We start from the raw sequence: 22,959 nt of genomic DNA on the forward strand, positions 1-22,959 counted from the left end.
AGTTCTTTAGCGCCACCCTTTGGGCAACTTCTGCTAATGTTGTGTTATGGTTAGCATTGCTTCTGAGCATGCATGTTTGTAGTTTTGATTTTTTTCTTTTCTGTACACACAATCAGATAATCCGACATCACACATTTGTTGTCAGAAAATTTTAAAGCATGCTATCCAACATTTGTTGGCGGAAAATCCGACAACAGCCTGCCATCACACAATTCCTGTTGGAAAATCGACTCAATGACGTAGCCCATATTTACTATCTACTCTAAAGGCCCGTACACACAATCAGATTTTTCAGACGGGAATTGTGTGATGGCAGGCTGTTGTCGGAAAATCCAACCGTTTGTATGCTCCATCGGACAATTGTTGTTGGAATTTCCGCCAACAAATGTGAGATAGCATGTTTTCAATTTCCCAACAACAAATGTATATTGTCGGATTATCCGATCGTGTGAACAGAAGTCCTTCCGACAAAACTCCAAAGTACAAACACGCATGCTCAGAAGCAATTCTAGAACACAACATTAGCAGAAGTTGCCCAAAGGGTGGCGCTAAAGAGCTGAAAGACCACGTAGTTTAATGTTTGTTGGCCGACAATTCTTTGCCATTTGTATGCAAGACAAGTTCACGGCCAATGCCCTTCGGACAAAAGTCCTACGTTTTGTCCGTGGAAAATCCGATCGTGTGTCTTTAGAATAACATAAAAAAATCAAATAGTGGTGTTCCCTCATGAAATAACATATAAACCTAGATATATGAATGCAGAGAGAATAAATTACCGTATTTATCGGCGTATACCGCGCACTTTTTCATCTTGAAAAAAATGTGGAAAAAGCATGTGCGCGTTATACGCCGATGTGCGCGGTATACGCCGATATACATTCACAAAAAACAGTGTACATACTGTACAACAATGTACATACTGTTCGGAGACACCGTCGGAGCAGCCTGTGGTGCGGGCAGCCTGTGTGAAGCGCGGGTCTCGGGCGCTCAATCTCCGGCAGCCATCCCCCCCACTGCAGTGCTGTAATCAGCATCGGAGACCGCATCGGAGCCACTGTCGGAGCCTGGGTGATGTGCGGGACTTGATCCCCAGTCCCGCACATCTTTAGTGCCCACTTTAATGCTGTGATCAGCGTCGGAGCCTAGAGCCTGGAGCATGGGTTCTGTGCGGGTGGAGGCTGCAGTGGACAGAGGACGCCTCCTGCTCCAAGTCTCGCGGTAGTCAGCATAACTTTCCCGCTGTGCAGAGGGTTACCATGGTTATGCTGACTACCGCGAGACTCTGCTCCATTAAGGTACAAATCACTGATAACTCAATATAGATTAAGAAAGAAATATGTGTGATATGATTGCTACGTACCAGAATGTTTAAAAAAAAAAAAAACATTTCAGTTCGTTTTTTTTTTTTTATTGTAATTATTTTGGAATTATTTTTGGGATTTATTCAGGGCTTGGATAATGAATGTCAGACAGGTTGTATGTTTTTTTTTAAAACGATACAACCTGTCTGACATTCATTATCCAAGCACTGAATAAATCCCCCAAATAATTCCAAAATAATTACAATAAATAAAAAAAAACAAAAAAACGAACTGAAATGTTTAAAAAAAAAATATGAAATTGTCATTAAAACCTTAATATACAAGTTTTTTCGTTAAAACAGTTGATTTTAGTTTCATGTTATGTTCCTTTGATAAGTGCTTAACTATTAATAAAAAAAAGTTTTGAGCTACCTTTGCTTTGCTTCAAAGTTCTTTATTTAAAATTTAGTTTTTTTTCCTGAAACTTCCCTCTTAAAATTAGGTGCGCGTTATACGCCGATAAATACGGTATATAAATAAATATATAAAGTGCTGCTCTGCTGCAATCAAGTGACTACAGGTGCAATGATATAAAGTGCAATGATAATAAATATTCAAAAATTGATAATAATTAGAATAAAAAACAATGCGTTTAGAATTAGAAACAAATGGAAAAAAAGTCCATTGTGAGTGTAGCAAAAGGTGATAAAGTGCTGGCGAATCTCAGAAGGGGAAAATCAATTCCTCTGGATCCAGGGTGCAGAGTGTAGTGTTGCTGGTGCTCTGTAACAGTAACAGGTGGCACTGTGACTTCTGTGAGAGGTGGCGCCTCGGTGTAAGTAACACCCGTGGGTGTACTACCTTCTTACCTTACTGCTGTAAGGTAAGCAGCATTGAAAGATATGGTGGAATGCTAGGTCATTCAAAGTGGGGGAGGGGATTCCTTCCTTCTCCAGCGTTTCCAGTAATGTGAGGATGCGGGGGCCACTCGGAGGCTCGAGTATGGATGGAGAGATAAGAGAATACAGAGCCTCTTGGTGTAGTACGTTTAGCGTTTTAAAATTCACAATTTATTTAGATAAAAAAGGTACTCCCATTTCAAATAATGTAAAGTTCATTGCCTAAAAACGAGCAGCGAGCTCGGGACCTTGTTGCGTCACTTCCGGTGTCCGTATGTCTGCGTCCTACGCGTTACATCACTCGTGACTTCAACGGGGATAAATCCACACATTACTGGAAACACCGGAAGGAATCCCCTCCCCCACTTCGAATGACCTAGCATTCCACCATATCTTTCAATGCTGCTTACCTTACAGCAGTAAGGTAAGAAGGTAGTACACCCACGGGCAGGGCCGATCCTAGGGTCACATGCGCCTGGGTGCAGAAATATTTCTGGCACCCCTACAAGGGCGTGGCCATCTTACTAACTCCTCCCCCTTTACAAATGTTTCTATGGCAACGATTCAAACACAGAGATGCTCCCCTAAGGAGTTATTGTTACACTGGGATCCTCCCATGATCTCTTAACAATAAACAAAATACAGAAAGAGAAGCAGAGTACTCTAATTGGACCTAGAGGGGGGGTTTCTCTAATGGACACAGAGAGAGCCTCTGTTAGAGAGTCTGTTTAGAAAGAGCCCCCAGACATAATACAGGAGATGGTCAGAGACTGCAGACATAGTACAGGAGATGGTCAGAGACTGCAGACGTGGTACAGGAGATGGTCAGAGACTGCAGACATGGTACAGGAGATTAATGCAGCCTCACCAGTGCCCATCGAATGCAGCCTTATCAGTGCCCATAAAAATGCAGTCTACCATTGCTCACCAATTGTAGCCTACCTGTGCCCACCAAATGCAGCCTTATTAGTGCCCACCAAATGCAGCCTACCAGTGCCCACCAAATGCAGCCTACCAGTGCCCATAAAACGCAGCCTAGTCAGTGCCCATCAAATGCAGCCTAGTCAGTGCCCATCAAATGCAGCCTAGCCAGTGCCCATCAAATGCAGCCTAGCCAGTGCCCATCAAATGCAGCCTTACCAGTGCCCATCAAATGCAGCCTTACCAGTGCCCATCAAATGCAGCCTTGCCAGTGTCCATCAAATGTAATCCGATCAGTGTGCAGCAATGCAGTCTGATCTGTGTCTAGCAATGAAGCCTGGCATGTTTCTGAATCTGGTATTTAAATATCCCAGCGCGACCCTGTCCTCCCCTCCCTCAGTCCGCCTCCTCCTCCTCCAGTTGCTGCTGTAACAAAGTCCCGGCTCCTATAATTTACATCACACTGATTCAATTTGCCATTGGATCAGTGTTCCCCCTATCACTAGAGCCGAAACCTTGTTACAGTGGCCGCTGGAGGAGGAGGAATGGGTGGACCGAGGTAGGGGAGGACGGATGCACCTTGATGACAATGAGAATGGCGTTCCTGCTGTGGAAAAAGTACAGGAACGTTGTTCCCATGCGTTCCTGCAGGACTCGAGCCATGGGTGTTCGCACCCATGCGATCCAATTCCTGTCCGAATTTGCAGATCGCACTGCGATATACAAACTGATTTGGGGGTGTCATTTAAGTTTTAATTGGCACTCCCAGCAGTTCACATGGGGGAGTGTGAACTGCCGGCAGGAGACATGCGATGTGGGAACCCCCAGTGGATTTGCAGGGTTCCGGCATTGCAGCAATATGAACCGTCCCTTAAAGCGGAGCTCCACCCTCCACCTCACCCCGTTGGAACTCTCCCCCCCTCCGGTGTCACATTTGACACCTTTCAGGGGGAGGGGGGTGCAGATACCTGTCTAAAGACATACTTTAGTATGCTGATTTATTGTTCAAGTGCATTGTTGAAGTTGGAGTTGGGTAATTTTTGTTTGCAGCCTGAGCCGTAGTGGCTAGGCTTGCTAAAGTTTATTTATATATTTATTATTATCTTAATTTATTGTTTACTTACCCACTAGTTATTTATTTATTTATTTAAACCAATAATAAACAACCGCGGCCTTTAATATCCAATGAGTTGTCTGCTGTCTTTTTTCTACTTTAAAGGTTTTTAAGAGAGTTTAATTTATTTTACCGTCTACTTTCCCATTTATTCTCTCTGCATTCATATATCTAGGTTTATATGTTATTTCATGAGGGAGCGCATTGATTTTTTTGTGATTTTGTGGGTAGTGTTTGACCCTTGCGGTGTTTGCGGCACCCTTGAGCAACTCTATTTACCCATAATAGCGCAGGAATACCCCCGTTTTACATATATTTTAGAATAACATGATACTCATGTTCCTATTTATATACAGCACCACAATTGTTACAAGGTGAAATAGTTGCCCTCCTGCTACAGCCAAGATGTTTGCAAGCGATATGCACTGGCGAATTGCACCTCTCATTGCATTGTTTTAAGTTGTGTGTCTACTTTTCTTGTATGTTTAATACTACAATAAACAGATAAAAAAGAAATGAACATTTTGGGCCAGATTCAGAAAGATCAGCGGATCTTTCTGCTGGCGTAACGTATCTCCGATACGTTACGCCGCTGTAACTTTGGGCGCAAGTTCTGTATTCAGAAAGAACTTGCGCCCATAGTTACGGTGGCGTAACGTATGTGTGGCGGCGTAAGCCCGTGTAATTCAAATGGGGATGTTGGGGGCGTGTCTTATTTAAATTTTACTTGACCCCGCGTTTTTGAAGTTTTTGTTGAACGGCGCATGCGCCGTCCGTAAAATATCCCAGTGTGCAATGGACGTCATTGGTTTCAACGTGAACGCAAATTACGTCCAGCCCTATTCGCGAATGACTAACGCAAACGACGTAAAAAATTCAAATTTTGTCGCGGGAACGACGGCCATACTTAATATTGGCTGCGCCTCAAAGACCCAGGGGCAACTATACGCCGGAAAAAGCCTAACATAAACAACGTAAAATAATGCGCCGGGCGGACTTACGTTTGTAAATCGGCGTATCTACGTAATTTGCATATTCCTCGCTGAAATCGACGGAAGCGCCACCTAGCGGCCAGCGTAAATATGCACCCTAAGATACGACGGTGTAAGACACTTACACCTGTCGGATCTTAGGGAAATCTATGCGTAACTGATTCTAAGAATCAGGCGCATAGATACGACGGTGCACAATCGGACTTACGACGGCGTATCTGGAGATACGCCGTCGTAAGTCTCTCTGAATCTGGCCCCATGCATCTAGAATCTCTGTAAGGTATACTACATGATATCGTGTAGTAAGAAGATAACAGCACATAGCACACAGAGATTGCCTCCATAGGTTGCTATGGTGAATTTTTTGCCCCTGGCTCTGTGCTGGAAGCAAAAACATTATAAAAAATGTTATTAACAAGGAACTGCTTTGTTACCAGTTGTTGACTAGTAGTCCCAAATACTTAATCCAATATAAAAAAACAGGTGCTTACTTGAAGCCTGAGAGTTTATCTCAGAGGAGAGATTGTAATGTTCATTACAGGGCTGCTTTCCCATGTTCTGTTCATCTGACAATATTTGCTGATCTTGTGACACTCTGAGGTTCAGTGGCTTCTCACCTGGAATAACATTACATAAAAAGTAGTAATCTAGGAATTTTCAGCTACAGAAATGAAACCTTGTTAACCTGTGATTGTCTGTCTGCTATAAAGTGTACAGTATCCGATACCGACAGTAAAGATCTATACTTGGAAGAACGCACACTTTAGGTGTATTTTCATGCTTAAATTTTTTTGGGATAAACGCCTATTTAGTATATATTGTATACTGTACATGTTCTTTGTAAACATGTTTGTATTCTATTTTTAACCACTTAAGCCCCCGACCATTTTGTTGCTTTCTTTTGGTGGTATTTGATCACCTCTGCGGTTTTTATTTTTTGCACTATAAACAAAAATAGAGCAACAATTAATAAAAAAATGCAATATTTTTTAATTTTTGCTATAATATTATCCACAAAAAAATATATAAAAAAAAAACACTTTTTTTTCCACAGTTTAGTCCGATACGTATTCTTCTACAAATTTTTGGAAAAAAAAAAATCGCAATAGACATTTATTGATTGGTTTGCGCAAAAGTTATAGCTTCTACAAAATAGGGGACTGTTTTATGGCATTTTTAATAATATTTATTTTTTACTAGTTATGGCGGCGATCAGCGATTATTTTCGCGACTGCGACATTATGGCGGACACATCGGACACTTTTGACACCATTTTGGGGCCATTGTCATTTTTACAGCGATCAGTGCTATAAAAATGCACTGATTACTGTAAAAATTACTCTTCACTGGCAGTGAAGAGGTTAACCTGTAGGGGGCGCTGAAGGAGTTAAGTGTGACCTAGGGAGTGTTTATAGCTGTTAGGAGGCGTGGCTTGGCGTGACACATCATTGATCGCTGTTCCCAATGACAGGGAACAGACGATCACTGACAGTGTCACCGAGAAGAACGGGGAGATGTTTGTTTACACTCACCTCTCCCCATTCTTCAACTCTGTGACCCGATCAAGGGACACTGGCGGCGATCGGGTCGGCGGGTTCCACGGGCGCGGTCACGGAGCTCTGGACCGGGTCGCTAGCGCGCTGCCGCGCCCGCGACCCACGGCTCGCATCTTCCCTCTGCTGACGTATATGTACAGGCGGCGGTCCTTAAGTGGTTAAAAAACTTGAATAGAACATTGAAACAGAAAGTGTACAGTATCTAAACCTAAAAACAAAAATGTAATATATTGCAGCTTACCAGTCTTTAGATGAGGTGGCTGCATTTGTTTTCCTTTTTTCATGCTAAGAACATTTTTAGCAAGTACAGAAAATACCTGCTGACCTGTCCAGAAGTGCAGTCTGCTTGTAACTTCCTGTGAGCTGAAAACACAGCATAACAATGTTATCTTTCTTTTGTAAACTACTAGTCTCACCATCTATTGTGTAATGGCGATGAAGGCAGGGACACTTTAGGTCTGTGTGAACTACATCTAAAGCCTGGTGAGCTGCAATATATTACATTTTTGGAGGTTTAGATACACTTTGGCTATGAACAGACATTCACAAATATTCAGTACACGACACCAAATGCTGTTATCAGAAAACGACAGGCAAACGATGATTTGAAATAACATCCTGGGTACAGAAACCATTTAACAAGTGTCTCGCCCCACAGAACCTTAAAGAATCATGAAAATACCCATCTGAAATACCATAATCCTAGCTCAACAAGCCACAACTTTTTTGATATCATAATCTCAATGGTCTACAGACAAACTAAGTGTAGTGATGATTACAGTTTTTGAAAAATTCTGCAGCTTTTTGCACGAGTGGATTATTCAGCTAGCTTGTACAAATCAATGACAGATCAATAACGGCTGTATGGGTACATATGCAAATGCCAGATTTAATAAAAAATAACTAAAAACAGGGGCCCAGATTCTTAAAGGGCTTACGACGGCGCAAAGCCATGTATGCCGTCGTAAGTCCTAATCTGGGCCGACGTATCTATGCGACTGATTCTTAGAATCAGTTATGCATAGATATCCATTAGATCCGACAGGCGTAAGGCTCTTACGGCGTCGGATCTTAACTGCAATTATTTTTTTGCCCGCTAGGTGGCGCTTCCGTCGTTTTCCCCGTCGAGTATGCAAATTAGCTAGATACACGAATTCCCGAATGTACGCGCGGCCGACGCAGTAAAGTTAGACGTTTACGTTAGGTTTTTCCGGCGTAAAGTTGCCCCTGCTATATGAGGGGCAACCAATGTTAAGTATGGCCGTCGTTTCCGCGCCAAAATCTTTTAAATTTACGTTGTTTGCGTAAGTCGTCTGTGAATGGGGCTGGACGCCATTTACGTTCACTTCGAAACCAATGACGTCCTTGCGACGTCATTTGGAGCAATGCACCCTGGGATATTTTACAAACGGCGCATGCGCAGTACGTTCGGCGCGGAAACGCGCTTAATTTAAATGCTACACGCCCCCTACCCGCCTATTTTGAATTAGGCGGGCTTGCGCCGGGTGATTTACGCTACGCCGCCGCAACTTTACAGGCAAGTTCTTTGTGAATAAAGCACTTGCCTGAAAAACTTGCGGCAGCATAACGCAAATGAGATACGTTACGCCCGCCCTGAGTTACGCCATTCTACGAGAATCTGGGCCAGGGTATTGCCAGAGGCGAGACACAGGTAAGCTCAGACCTATATCAGCCTTTCATGTCTCTTTCCCTTGGTTGCAGGAAAAAAAATTGCGTTGTCTGTGGCCGGCCTTAGACCCTGCCACTATGAGGAATTTCTACTTTCTTTTTAAAAGTGGGAAAACTTATCTGCATCTTAGCATTGTATACAGTTTATTTGCCTTGCCCTCCCATCCTAAATAAACTTTTCAGGGCTTCCATCATAATGAAGAGAAGAAGCACACTGTCCGGCAGGAGTGCATAGCTGGCCACATGTAATACAATCAAATAGTATGATCTCCTTTAGATCTACCAACAACTATATAGCAGCTAATGGATAGAAATATAACTGTTTAGCTTAATCCTTTCCACTATAATGATTGTGTGCATATGTTAATCAAATTTTAGCATGTGTGGACAGCTTTAAGCAGAACAATAGGCAAAACTTTTTTTTTCATTTTGGATAGAGCAAGGAAGGGCTAAAACCCCTGTCAGTTTGTTTTTCGCTAGGGTTGCCCCAATACCGATACTAGTATTAGTGCTGATATCGAGCATATGTACTTGTGTTAATGCTCCGATGCTTGACCCCAATACCTGGAAGGAGGCCATTACACCCGGCGTCCTCAATATAGCAGGGGGTGGGCAGCCTCACAGATGATCGGTGTGGTGATCGGGGCAGTTACAAGTAGTAGCCTCCCTGTATAGCTTTTCTGGCAGCCGCTTCTCCTCCACTCCCTCACGCGCCTGTCAGGGAGATCAGTGTTTGTAACTGTGACAGACCTAACCAAGATAGGGGCTTCTGGAGAGGACTAGGAGCAAGCCTCTTACCCACTGATTATGGCCCAGGGAGAGAGCAGATCATTCTCTAATGATGTACCACTGTACTACTTAATGGACACTGAGAACGTGGTTTGGATTACTTCAGATGGGACAGTAATATTTATCCACAATATCTCCCAGGAAATATATAAAGACTATTCCTGGTTTGTTTGATTCCGAACTACACATGTTAATTGAAGTAGCTGGGCACATTGGCCTCTGTTTCATGTTCTTCAATGTAGGAGCCGAACAGTCTGCTACTGAGATCTCCTGCTATAGTCTGTTGCCTACTAGGTTGAGGAGGGGGGGGATCACTGTTTGTATTGTTAATTGTGCTAACTGGAACACCTTTTGTCTCTCCTAGCAAACCCTTGGGAGATGTGTTTATACTTGTAACAATGTGTATTGTACTTTAGGAGTTTGATGTCAGCAAGTCTGACCTGAAGTGGGGATATCTGATTAATCACTGGTGTCTGGGTGGGATTTGAGTCACCTAGGCTGGGTTAAGTGACAAGTTAATTAGCTTTTGTTAATTATATTCTTGGTTACAATTTGTATTGTTAGGGTAATATGATCGGGGGGGGGGGGGGGAATGTCCTCCTGTGGTGTATATTTGGTGAGTTTGTTCAAATAAACATTCCATGTTCCTACAAGCTAGTGTTGTATGTTTGGCTATAATATCTGATCTCTGATGTTCAGACGGGAGGAGGCTGTATACTAACGGACGCATTCAAGCAGAGTGTGGGAAGAAGTTCTGTGACAGTAACTGCCCCCACCGCCGCACCGATCATCCCCTGTGTCCTCCGTGGCTCCCTGGGTCCTCCTCCAGTCCCCCCTCATCTTGGATCTGTCAAGATGGAGAACAGAGGAAGTAGCCATTAAATCTGTCATTTACCGACTCCTTCCTTTTCGAAATGGACAGAGCCAGTGATAACTGACTCTGTCCATTCATAACTGAGCATCGTAAACTGTGTTTATGATGCTTCAGTTTGTGAATGAACAAGAGCTGCTTTATTCTGCCCATTCAACTTCAGCTAAGGCTGCTGAGAAAGAGACTGGGTAATCTGTCCCCTCAATCCCTTTCCCTGTCTCAAAGGGGAGATGTCAAGACAGGGTTGATAAAAAAAAGAAAAATTGTAATAAATAAATATTTATAAGTACATTTTTTTAAATAATAAAAAATCAAATTGAAAAAACACTGACACCGTCCACGTCCCTCAACCCTAAAAAAGAAAGCATTGTAAAAAAAAATAACGAAAAAATATATAAATTGTAAAAAAAAAATAGAAAAAAAAATGGTATCAGTGTCCATCAGTGCTGCATATTAGTGCCACTGTCACATGACGTTAAAAAAAAGTATCGGTAACCGATATCGGCGAGTATCTGAAAAAAGTATCGGTATTAAAAAAGTGTTATCGGTGCGACCCAATTTTTCCGCTATTTTTGTCCCATAGCCAAAACAGTAAGTAAATTGAAAGTGAAAATAAAGTAAAGTAAATTGTCAGATCACCTGTGGTTAGGTGACAAGTGCACCCTGTTGGGGTCAGGTATGCACCACAGGGTAGTGAACCCTATAGCCGACTGCTGCAATCAGAGAGGAAGCGTGAGCCCAAGATCCCCCAGGGCGCGGAGTCTAAGACCCAGCTTTGTGTTCACCAGAGCCTCTAGTGGTGAGGATGGCCTTCGCAGCAGCTGAATCCAGGTCGCGACCCCTGGGATCCGCTAGGTCACGCTCCGCAGGGAGAGAGGGGAAGCAGCAACCAGGACAAGCGATAGTAATGGGTAAGCCGAGGTCAGGGCAACAGGCAGACAAGGGTAACCGAGGCACAAGCAAAAGGTCAGGGTCACAGGCAAAGTCAGGAACGAGCCAACAACGGTACACAGGAAGGTAAACGTAGCACACTGCAGACAGGAACTTAAGCTAACAACAAGGTTGAACAGCAAAGCAGACCTGCAGTGCAACAGTTAATATAGACTTCCTGGGATGGCCTGGGGTGGGGCCATACAGGAAGGAGAGATGATAAAAAGGCAGCCAGAAGAGGGTCAGGCCTCTAATGGACACATGAGGAGAAGGTAAGCTGCCAGACATTATTGCATGTCGATGACATAAGACAGCCTGTCAGAACTATTGGGGTTAAAAGAATATATGAGGCCTTTATATTATATCTTTTTTTTATTATCATGCTTTGAGCATATCCATCGCCATCTTGTAAACTAAGTTCACTGTTTCTAAAGAAGAGATTTTTTTTTGAGAATTTTAGGTTTCTTGCCTTATCCTTATCTTTGACACTTATAGAGAAGGGGAGATTCCACAGGCATTGTATAGATCGTATTTCAAGTGAGTTTACAGACCTAATTGGTATTTCCAGAATAAGCTACGTAATGTTTCTTTCATAATATGTTTGTATCTGTTTTAATATTCAAAAACCCATTAATGCATATATACCGTATATATTAATTATTATGATGATAAAGATTGCAAACATGGTATCCTATTAATGAGACTGTTCATGAATAACTGTTATTATCACTTCATTTTCATAGCATTTAACAGCCCCAGCTAATTGTGTGGGTATATTGTTCTTAAAGTGATAAATATTTTAAGAACTTCAAAATGTCTGGAGGGAATTGACACGTTTGACAGTTTTTGACAATTAATGGTGTTTTACTAAGCTGAGGTCAGAAGGTCATGAAAACAACAATGATAGTCATTTCTTATACAAGACTGCCTCTAGAGGTTGAAAATAGTAAGAATTCAAGATGGCCACCAGACTTGGTTGTCATGGTAACATGGTAACAGCCAGTCATCTTACATCACCATTACGTAGTAATGACACATACACATCCACTTTTTAGTTGAAATAAAAAGGAGTTACAGATAGCAGAGAAGGATGATAGAAGGGAATTCTGAAATGTGAGGAGAATTTTAGGCTAAAGGAAGATCTCTGAGGAATCTGGACAGAGACTGGGAGATCTTGAAAGGCTGGAGGTTGGAAGTAGTCCCTTGGGACTCACCTACTTGATGCTTCTCAAAACAACAGAATTCTTAAGTCCTGGTAAAGTATTATTCTGTATATTATACCTTTTTGGTAATTGAATTGTTTTTGCATATACATTACTTAAACCATTTAAATATATGGCAGAGCAAATGGAGTATTATTTTTAACTGCAGTATGAAATACTTATATTCCAAATATTAAGAGACATTAACATCTGTACAATGGTTGTCATGATATGTGTTTAAAAATAGATTCATTCTAAATTTAAAAATAAGTCTTGATCAAATTATCAAGCCTGTGCACAATATGACATTTTGTCTGTGCATGTTTAAAGTGTAAGTTAGAACAGGGCTAGACAAATCCCGGGCGCCAGGTCGCCATGGCGACTAGAAATAGGGTCCTGGCGACTTGGCTTGGAAGGGGGGCAAAAAAAAAGAAAAACTTTTTTTTTTTGTGAGCTGGCGCCATCTGGTGGTAAGCCATTGGTATTACAAGTTATTACCACCAGATGTGTAAGCTGGCGCCATCTGTTTGTATTACAAGTTAAGCATTACAAGTTAAACAGCAATTCTAATGTAATTTTTCACTATTTTCACTGCCATCTTCTTCCCTCTAATTAGAACCCCCAAACATTATATATATTTTTTATCCTAACACCCTAGAGAATAAAATGGCGATCGTTGCAATACTTTCTGTCACGCCGTATTTGCGCAGCGGTCTTACAAGCGCATATTTTTGGGAAAAAATTACATTTTTTTTAATTAAAAAATAAGACAACAGTAAAGTTATCCCCATTTTTTTTATATTATGAAAGATAAATTGATACCCAACATGTCATGCTTCAAAATTACGTCCGCTCGTGGAATGGCGACAAACTTTTACCCTTTAAAATCTCCATAGGCGACGTTTAAAAAATTCTACAGGTTGCATGTTTTGAGTTACAGAGGAGGTCTAGGGCTAGAATTATTGCTCTCGCTCTACCAATCGCGGCGATACCTCACATGTGTGGTTTGAACACCGTTTACATATGCGGTCGCTGCTCACGTATGTGTTCGCTTCTGCGCGCAAGCTCGTCGGGACGGGGCGCGTTTTCTGGCTCCTAACTTTTTTAGCTGGCTCCTAGATTCCAAGCAAATCTGTCAACCCCTGAGTTAGAAGGTCTGTTTGTTTTGAGAAGGAATCATCATGTACAAGTAAACACTATTGTTGTTACAAGTCCGTGAAGTCACGGAAAGCTATTCACAAAATTACCAAGTCTAAATTTAACAAGTTATCATTCAAGTTTTGAAATGTGTTATTTTGTAATAAGAGTTTGCGTAGAAATGTGAATATTATCTGTATCATCATTTATCTTTGATATATCCATTGTATTTGAATTATCATTAAATATACCTGATATTAATTTGCACTGTATTTTTAGTTAATGAATGTATATATATTTTAAGAAAATCATTTGTGTCACTTGTCTTCAAAATAGCACGGATAAACGTACTTGAATTTCTTGTTGGTATTTATGGAAAAATGTAAATCTTCTAAAACAAAGATTTCCATAATTTCATAAATACAATACTGTTTTATTATTTCAGTATAAACATTCTGACAAGCAATAAAAGCTAACACGTGTTTTAATCCCTCTCCACTCTGTCCAAAACTAAAAAAAAAAGTTTTGCCTTTAGTTATACTCAGGGCCGTCTTTACCGCAGGGCAAATGGGGAAGGTGCCCTGGGCCCTGTCACTGTTGGGGGCCCAAAGCAACCCCCTTTGAAAAAAAAAATATACATAGGGACACCGATCGGTCACCTCCCACAGTCCGTCCCCTCCCCCCACAGTAAAAATCACTCCCTAGGGAACACATTAACCCCTTGATCGCCCTAGTGTTAACCCCTTCCCTGCCAGTCATATTTATACAGCAATCAATGCATTTTTATAGCATGGATATTTGTTATAGCAAAAAGTACAAAATATTGTGCTTTTTTCAAACTTGTCCCTAGTAATAAATTATACAAATGACAGCTTTCTCTTTAAATTACCTTGTCCATCAGAACTGTCTGAAAACATATGACTGGGACTGGTATCTTCCGAATTCTGTCTGAAAAGGCCTTTCTGTGGATTTAGCACGATCTCACACCCTGAGTTACGAAAAATCTTCATCTGGGCTGCCATGACTTTTTCCATTTGAATCTACAATGAAAGGGGTTTATAGTAAGTAATTAAATATAAACTAAATCAAACACATACACCACTAAAGTAACCTTTAACAGAATGCACAGACTCCAGTATCAGGGTGTGCAGATCCACCCCAGCCTCTACTGTAAAAACTACAATTCTCCCAAACCCCACTTTTTGTATGTAGCCCCGATCCATAAGTGTCACCTCCAATTTCATTGGCACAGATGTTTTTGAGTGCAGGAGTTTTAGAACTGAAGTTTTTGTATCCAGTTAATCCATTAATTTCTGATATATAATTGGCACGGATACTTTTACTTTTTATGTTGTGCTATTTTGGCATAATTAATAACACCTAAAACAAAATAATCATATCCAAGAAACAAATACAAAGTTATTTATCCTTAATTGGACTCTATAATAGTTTTATATATGGGATGATATAAGGGTCAGTTTTATATTTTTTACTTTTATGGGAGTTTAAACTTTGCAGATTTGACTTTTACTATTTATATTTACAAATTTTCTATCAGTGAATGATTTTTTTTAACCAGTTCCCATGGAGGCCAATTCTGAGATTTCTCTCCTACATGTAAAAATCAGTATTTGTTTGCTAGAAAATTACCCAGAACCCCCAAACGAGTTACAGAGGAGGTCCAGCGCTAGAATTATTTATTTTGCTATAACGTCCATGGTAATACCTCACTCATATGCGGGCACAATCTACATATGCATTCGCTTCTGCGTGCGAGCATGAGGGAACCGGGGGGGGGGGGTTCGCTTTCATTTTTTTGTTTTGTTATTATTTACACTGTCCCTTTTTTATGGATCACTTTTATTCCTTTCACAAGAAATGTAAACATCTCTTGAGATAGAAATAAGGCATGACAGGTCCTCTTTTTGGAGACACCTGGGGTCTATAACCCCAGATATCTCCCCTACACTGGAAAGCATGAGGTTTAAAAAAAAAAAAACATTGATCCATGCTATCCAGGTAAAATGACAGTGTTTACATCTGCTAGAGTCAGAAGTGACATGATGGTAACTTATGGCGTCCCAGAATCATAGAGATGACCGGAGACCATCCAGTCCATGGCCAGATCTGTGGTAACCTGGTACCATCGCTGGATCAGATCCCGGGCTCTTTTCGATTACACGGGAGAGCCTGGAGAGGTACTGGTGGGAGGGGGGGACATCCACTCCCGCTGCCTATAAAAAATGATCTGCCGCTAGGATGGCTTTTACATGAGAGGGATTAGCCAGCTGAAAACAAAGATATCTGAATATCCCTGCCTGTAGCTGCAGACATCATCCTGATATCTCCACTTCAAGTCCAGAATGTCATATGATGTCATACGGGCTGGAAGTTGTTAAAGAGGGAGCACAGAAGAAAAAATTGGCTTTTATAGACTCAAATGAGAGCTCCAAACAAGCATTCAATATTTCAAGGCTTTTAAGAAAAGAGCCAACACGTTTTGGATTCCAAACACACTTCCACTTCATCAAGGCTTAGAAACTCTGACTGTGCTTAAACCAGAATTTGCAGGGGAGGGCTAGTGGCCTCTTCTTTCAGTCACAAAACAACAGTGTGATCTGGACCATAAAGTCATGCATTATTGCAGTAAAAAATAAAAAGGCAGAGGAGGCAGTGGCACCCGACAATGCTAGCGAATGCTCCAAAGATGGCACAGACTCCAGAGGTAGAGGACATGATTTAAGGCTAAACCCAGACGATGACATTGGCGCTCAGTCCCTTGGTATTAAAGGGGTTGTAAAGGTAAAAAATGTTTCCCCTAAATAGCTTCCTTTACCTTAGTGCAGTCCTCCCTCACTTACCTCATCCTTCGATTTTGCTTTTAAATGTCCTTATTTCTTCTGAGAAATCCTCACTTCCTGTTCTTCTGTCTGTAACTACACACAGTAATGCAAGGCTTTCTCCCTGGTGTGGCGAAAGCCTCTTGAGGGGGGAGGGGGCAAGCAGGAGTGTCAGGACGCCCACTAACACACAGCTCTTTTCTCTATCTGCAAAGTAGAGAGTGTCCTGACTTGCCTGCTCGCCCCCTCCCCACTCAAGAGGCTTTGTCCACACCAGGGAGAAAGCCTTGCATTACGGTGTGTAGTTACAGACAGAAAGAAGAACAGGAAGTGAGGATTTCTCGGAGGAAATAAGGACATTTAAAAGCAAAATCGAAGGATGAGGTAAGTGAAGGAGGTAAAGGAAGCTATTTAGGAAAAACATTTTTTACCTTTACAACCCCTTTAAGACCTTTTGTGGCGAACTGGCAAACAGTAGGAATTTTTAAGGTGCCCAGCGATCCTACTACTGAGGTAGCTCCTGGTGCTCAGCTCGAGTGGCAAACTCATAGTGAGTTAGTCATCAGATACAGAGCAAAGCTAAGGCAATGCCAATGGCTCTGAACCTAGAAAGCAATCCATGGTGAACTTGTTACATAAACAGGAAATTGCCCAAGTGCCTGAGTGTCACTTCCAGGCTGGTCCCGCAACATCCAGTCCTGCGGGTCTAGACTTGGCAATCCAAAGCCAGGCTGAAGTCATCTGCACAAGATAGCTGCAATCATAGAGACCAGCTATAGCAGAAATGTAAAGTCTTTATTGAAAAAAAATTAAGAGAAGAAAATGCTGGCAAAAATGGTTTAGACTTTCAAGCAGGGGTCTCCAAACTTTTTGAACAAACTTTCCCAGAATCAATGTGAGTAAAAAAATGCCTCTGGCTTGGTGGTCAGCAAAACAATTATATAGCACCTGTGAGCAGTAGGAGGAGGAATAGTGACTCATGATTGGTATTCATAGGAGGAACATTGCCCCATTACGGTGTCAGTGGCAGGAACAGAGCCTCATCGTTGGTTTCAGTGGGAAGAATAGTGCCCAATTATTGATATCAATGGGAGGAATAGTGCCCTATTGTTGGTGTCTCCGTGGAAGGGAATTATGCCCCACTGTTGGTGTAAGTGGAAGGAATAGTGCCCCATCCTTGGTGTCAGTGGGGGAAATAGTGCCCTGTCATTGGTTTCAGTGGGGGAAATTGTGCCCCATTATTGATTTCAGTAGAAGGAATAGTGCCCCGCTGTTGGTGTCAGAGTGAGGAATTATGCCCCATCTTTGATGCCATAGGGAGGAATTTTGCTACACGGTTGGTATCAGTGGAAGGAATAGTGCCCCAAGGGCAAGATAAATACAAGAAAAGGGCTGGATCTGGTCCACGGGTCACATTTTGGAGATTATTGCTTTAAACAAAAGAGCTAAAAAAAGGAGAAACTAAAAAAAAAACGAGACACCCTGGTGGCAAAAGAGGTTATATAACCTGGGCTGGCCCAAAGTGTTTGGTTGCCAGGGTCAAATCCTCTGGTGGAAGGCAGAATAATCTGAGGATTAAGACTTCCTGTGTTTCTCAACGGATGAGAAAGAAAGCTTCGTTTTTTTTTGTCTGGAGTTTAGCTTTAACTATCTTTAATTGTAGCTAGGAAGAAGGAACAGTTGAATAAAACCACATAAAGATTAGCTGCACAACAAATAACATCAATGGCTTCCTCACCTGTAATGTGTGAACTGAGGATTCTTCTCCGTTAGCTTTGGCCAATGTAAGTTGTTCTTTTAGTGCTTTCATTTGCTGATGAAGTGCTGCAAGAGTTTCCTGATGATCTGCAAAGCTGTCCTGTGGACAGTAATACACCACTTTATTGACGTATAAAAATTGTAGTCAAAATTATTTACATTCAGTATTTTTTTTTTTCAATGATTCAGGTGTGCTTTCTAAAAGTATAATGGAAGTGCATAGTGGTTCTATATATTTATTGAGGTCCTAAAACTTTTGTAAAATATGTTCTCTATTTTTATTGGGTATTAGAGTCAGCTAATTAATATTCAGTAATTTCCTTTTAAAATAGATGGTGGCGCTTTAGGCACGTTTTTTACATATGTTTCTTGCCCGTTTGTTATTTACAGACCTCAATAGCTTGAGCTGTTGTTTACACACAAGCAAGTGAGAGTAGTAACTCAACAAAGTGTCTTATCCCTATTAGATGTTTTTCTCCTAAGTTTTATGTTAGTCATATCAATCCTTAAAGTATATTCCCAGAATACAACTAACTAATCCTATAAGTTCTCCCTCCCACCTCCTAACACCTATACTAATTACCCAGTGGAAGAAAGCTATGTATACTTATCTTTTTTGAAGCTGCTTTGAACCGGTCACTTGATCAGCTCCCTTCTGTCAGGGAAGAGGTGGTTGCGCAATCAACAGATGGCCCATAGTAAGCCAGTGGGTGATTTTACTGCTCAGGCATTCCAGTTTTTGTCTGAGCGCCCTCTCCTCTCCCCTGCAGTTGGCGCTGGCTGACATAGAGGAGATTGTGATACTAGACCAGTGCGGCCTGAGAATCGGTAGGTATTTGCATCTTTCTTCCACAGGATAGTTAGTATAGATCTTACAAGAGGGGTGTGAGCAGTTTTAAGAATATATCCAGCTATTTCCAGATATAGCACTTTAAATCCGCCACGCTATTATAACTGACCCAAAAATATTTTAGTTTCTATTTAAAGAGTCCCATCTACTCTAAAGTAAATCGATAGCCCATCAATCACCCAACAAGCATGATCTCCACATATGCAGATATGGCTTTTGTTACCCTAAATGGCCATATTTGTAAACTACTGTATGTTACAATATTTCATATGCGAAAAGCTTGGGTACAACTACAAAACTCTACCAAGTCATATTGGTGCACCACTACATTTAAGAACAGCCTACTGAACTGATTAATTGTGTACAAAAAATGCCCTGTCTACGAGGACGAAATGCGTAGGGTTGGGACTTTGGTGCTGATGTCATTGTGAAAGCATGCTTGGTTGGGCAACATTTCCTTTGTGAGTACAATTGCTCTTAAACACTGGTTTCATTGAGGTAATGCACTATGGTTCCTGCATTTCTTTTGTCTTTTTGGTGAACTGCAACTATATTTACACATCCTAATGCAGCAGGTGATCAAGTAAGACCAAACTTAGTCAAGAGCCATTTGTTGAGGGACTTTTAATGCTCTGGACTACTATAGACTGGTGTGTATAGTATAGTTTTAAAGCAGATTCTGTTTTAAAGTGGAAGTCCATACTAAAACTAAAATCCTTGCATCTATAGACATCTACGATCTAACACTAACCAACCTATCTAGCTCTGTAAAGAAAAAATTCATATACATACCTTTTCTGAAGCTGATCCGACCCGATCCCACGCTGAGCTGTCAGCTGCGGCTTTGCTGTGGAGGTGGGTGCAAGGGTTCGCCCGCCAACGGAAGCCCCACGGTAAGTCTATGGGTGATGTCACTTCTCATTAATTTCACAGCCGTTGTCAGCCGTATCCTCTGCAGAGCTTCTGCTGCTGGAGATGGGGTTGGATCGGGTCGGATCGGCTTAAAAAAAGGTATGTATTCAATTTTTTTCTTTACAGGGCTATTTAGGTTAGTGTTAGATCCCTGGTGTCTATAGATGCAGGGATTTTAGTTTTAGCATCGACTTCCACTTTAAGTTGTTTTAGGTTATCTTGTTCTTCATTACGAATAAAATCAGAAAACTGAAAGTACACTATGATTAAAAAATGGAATGCTTCCTGTTAGAAAATGAAAGTCATCAATGCAACCCTCACAATCACGATCAAATATCTAAAGGCAGACTACAAAAATACCACACATTACCTCAGTTTTAATCCTCTTAGGCGATAGTTCGTCTCTATCTTCATATTTGGACCTGCCAATAGAAAGTAATGGAAAAATGTAAGTGTGTGTATATATATATATGTATATATACTGTAAGATTGGGGTTATTAGACTCCAGCGATAGATGCGTTTTCCAGTGAGTACGCCAATCCAGAACTGAGTTTTTAAGGGCCTGGTAGCCCACTTTTATTTAAAAAACACGAAAGTTCACAAATACAATAGTAGCCCTCGCAGGGGGTTCCACCATTCCTGTATCTTGACAAATTCAACAGTTTAGCCTCCTGGCTTTGACACACTTGCCATACGGCCGTTTCAGGCCTTTAGCCTAGGCCTAGTTCTGTTTCTCAGAACACACAGTTTCCTAACGTTAAGCTGAAACCTCGCTCTCTTCTGTCAGCGTCTTGCTGCCAATTTCTGTTCGTCAGAACAAACAGTCTCCTGGAGTTAAGCTCAAACCTCGCTTTCTCCAAATGACATCTGCCTCTTGCAGACATGCACACAGCCCCTGACTCCACTCAGAGGGATTTGGAATCCACCTGATTCTCGGGACAGACCTCCTGTCTGTAGGGTGGGGCCCTGAGCCATGTCAGGTCAGAACTAAATAGCTGAACACACAGCTGTGTAATTAGTGAGTCTTTCTCTCCAACATATGGCGTAACCCAGCCATCTTTCCCATAGCACTGGGTCCCGCCCTCACATATCCTCCCCTCCTGTTTCGAACCGGAGGGAGGAACACATAGACTCATCATCAGAAATGGAACACCTCCGTGCCAGCCATTGGCTGCGTAGGCCCATTTTTTCCGGGTATGTTTCCACCAACACTTCACCATGGCGCCTCTGTGCCAACTATCAGCAGCAGGAGTCCTAACCTGTCCAACCTTTTCTTTAAAGGGGCACTCCACCCACATCTTCTTCCGGTTGTGCTTCCACCAGCACTTCTTCCTGAACCGTGGGCTCCCACTAATCTCTCCATACCTTCTACCTTCTGGCCTCAAGATCCTTCTTCTTCCTCCCACAGACCTACTCTCCTGGGACTGTTGGGGCCGACTTCCATGAAATCTGTCAGGGACTGACCGCTCTCACTACCTGACGTAACATTAACCAACAACATTTGTTTCTCAGGTTTACTAACCCCTATGTGGTTACCTTTGGCAACCAAACCATCTGAGATCAACACCACACCCTTCTGTTTAACCTCACTAGCAATGTTCCACAAAGGGTTACTTAACTCAACACTGTCATCGGGACCTCTTGTCCCCTTGTTTGCTAGGACAATGTCTATGGAGGGATCACCCACAAGCAAGCAGTTACTCCCTATGGGACAGTCCCACAGTTTCACATCGCACCCTGTTGTCAAACACTCCAATAGCAATTGTTCTACCAACGCACATGTTCCCACACCAATCTCTTTAACCATTTCTGTGTCCATTGGTACCTCAAACAATACCTCTGAGATGTCTGATAGTGCTTTACAGTGCTTCTCATACAGTTTTTCGTTACAGTTACCATTACTGTTATTTCCTGTCAAAGTGTCTCCGGGTACCTCAAACTGCACCTCTCTGCGAGTGATGGACTGAATTCCCACTACTGCCACGTCTATTCCGAGCCCTTCCTGTACATGAGGTCTAAAGGATGAGACAGTATGCGCGCCCTGTACCAACCACTGCTCAGCCGTACCTTGGACCGCACCAGTAGGAACACATCCAATCACATCAGCAGACAGAGAGACTTCCACTATGTCTATTATTTCTGATTTCTCTAACAATTCTCCTGAGCGCCTTCTGCACACAACCGCCACTGGAAGCACTCTCGAAGAGAACGGTGAGACAACTTTGCCCAAAATAACCAACAGTACAGCAACCAATTTTCATCAACACTGCCTAACAGCGCCTGTACCACCTGTGTCCACCGATTGGCACTACGCAGTACCACGTCGCCCCTCTGCCGTGGATACATGCAGGTGTACACTGGAAAGGTTTTCACCAATTGCAACAACATCTCAGTTATTTCTAGACATGCCGCATCTAAACACAGAACTCTAGGAACTTTTCCTTTACTAACGATGTGGAGGGGCTCATTTGCTATAGCGTGAGAGGCCGAGTCATTTAAAGAGACCTCTACCTTAAAGGCAACTGACAAACTTTGCGGCTCCCAATGAACACTGCAAATCGCATGTGTCACACTCATCCTCTCACTCTCAGCAACACTGAGCGACTCCAAACGGCTATCCATTACCTCATCATCCTGACAGGGTCGGGTCCGCGGCTGGGCTCTTAAAGGCGACGTACATGTACGTGCCTGTGCTATTCTGCCGACGTATATCGGCGTTAGGCGGTCCTTAAGTGGTTAAACCAGATATACTGTACAAGGCAAGGGGCTTTTTCTTTCAGTGGACCCATACCGTGGTTTTATAGATGTTTTAATATCATGTCTGCATTTGTGGCTATATACTGTATATTATAAATACTGTCTAACACAGGGGTGCCCAACCTTTTGAAGAGCGAGGGCCACTGAAGCGACCTGGTAACTGGTCGCGGGTCAAAACGAGTGGAATGGGTGGATGACAGGTCTGTGTCCACGCTGCATATGCTGAACGGACACAGACACAGCCCACGCCACTCTATGGGCCCTCCAATTCAATCCACCCAGACGGAAGGGGACAGATCCCCTTCTCTTTTTTTTGGGCGGATTGGATTGGAGGTAAGTGGGGGTAAATGAACATTGAGGTGAATGTGAATGAAGGGTCCGATTGGGTCCTAAGGCTGCTTTCACACTGATGCACCACATGCACCTGTGGCTTTCCTGCA

At 42.2% G+C, this 22,959-nt stretch overlaps 1 protein-coding gene across 4 annotated transcripts in view; it reads right to left on the reverse strand.

Annotated features, from left to right (window-relative positions):
• NAB1 (NGFI-A binding protein 1) overlaps positions 1 to 22,959 on the reverse strand; it is a 65,776-nt gene that overhangs the window by 11,672 nt on the left and 31,145 nt on the right. For 2 of the 4 annotated variants that reach the window (XM_040357137.1, XM_040357136.1), the window contains 4 exons: positions 20,132 to 20,183; positions 17,980 to 18,099; positions 14,291 to 14,441; positions 5,719 to 5,844 (listed from right to left, as the gene is read on the reverse strand). In XM_040357137.1, the coding sequence (XP_040213071.1) occupies positions 5,719 to 5,844; positions 14,291 to 14,441; positions 17,980 to 18,099; positions 20,132 to 20,183 (449 nt within the window). Of the gene's footprint in view, positions 1 to 5,718; positions 5,845 to 7,024; positions 7,147 to 14,290; positions 14,442 to 17,979; positions 18,100 to 20,131; positions 20,184 to 22,959 lie in introns of those variants that run through there. The other 2 variants (XM_040357139.1, XM_040357138.1) reach the window with 2 other exon arrangements.

This window comes from Rana temporaria, chromosome 6 (assembly GCF_905171775.1).
Source record: "Rana temporaria chromosome 6, aRanTem1.1, whole genome shotgun sequence".
NCBI lineage: Eukaryota > Metazoa > Chordata > Amphibia > Anura > Ranidae > Rana > Rana temporaria.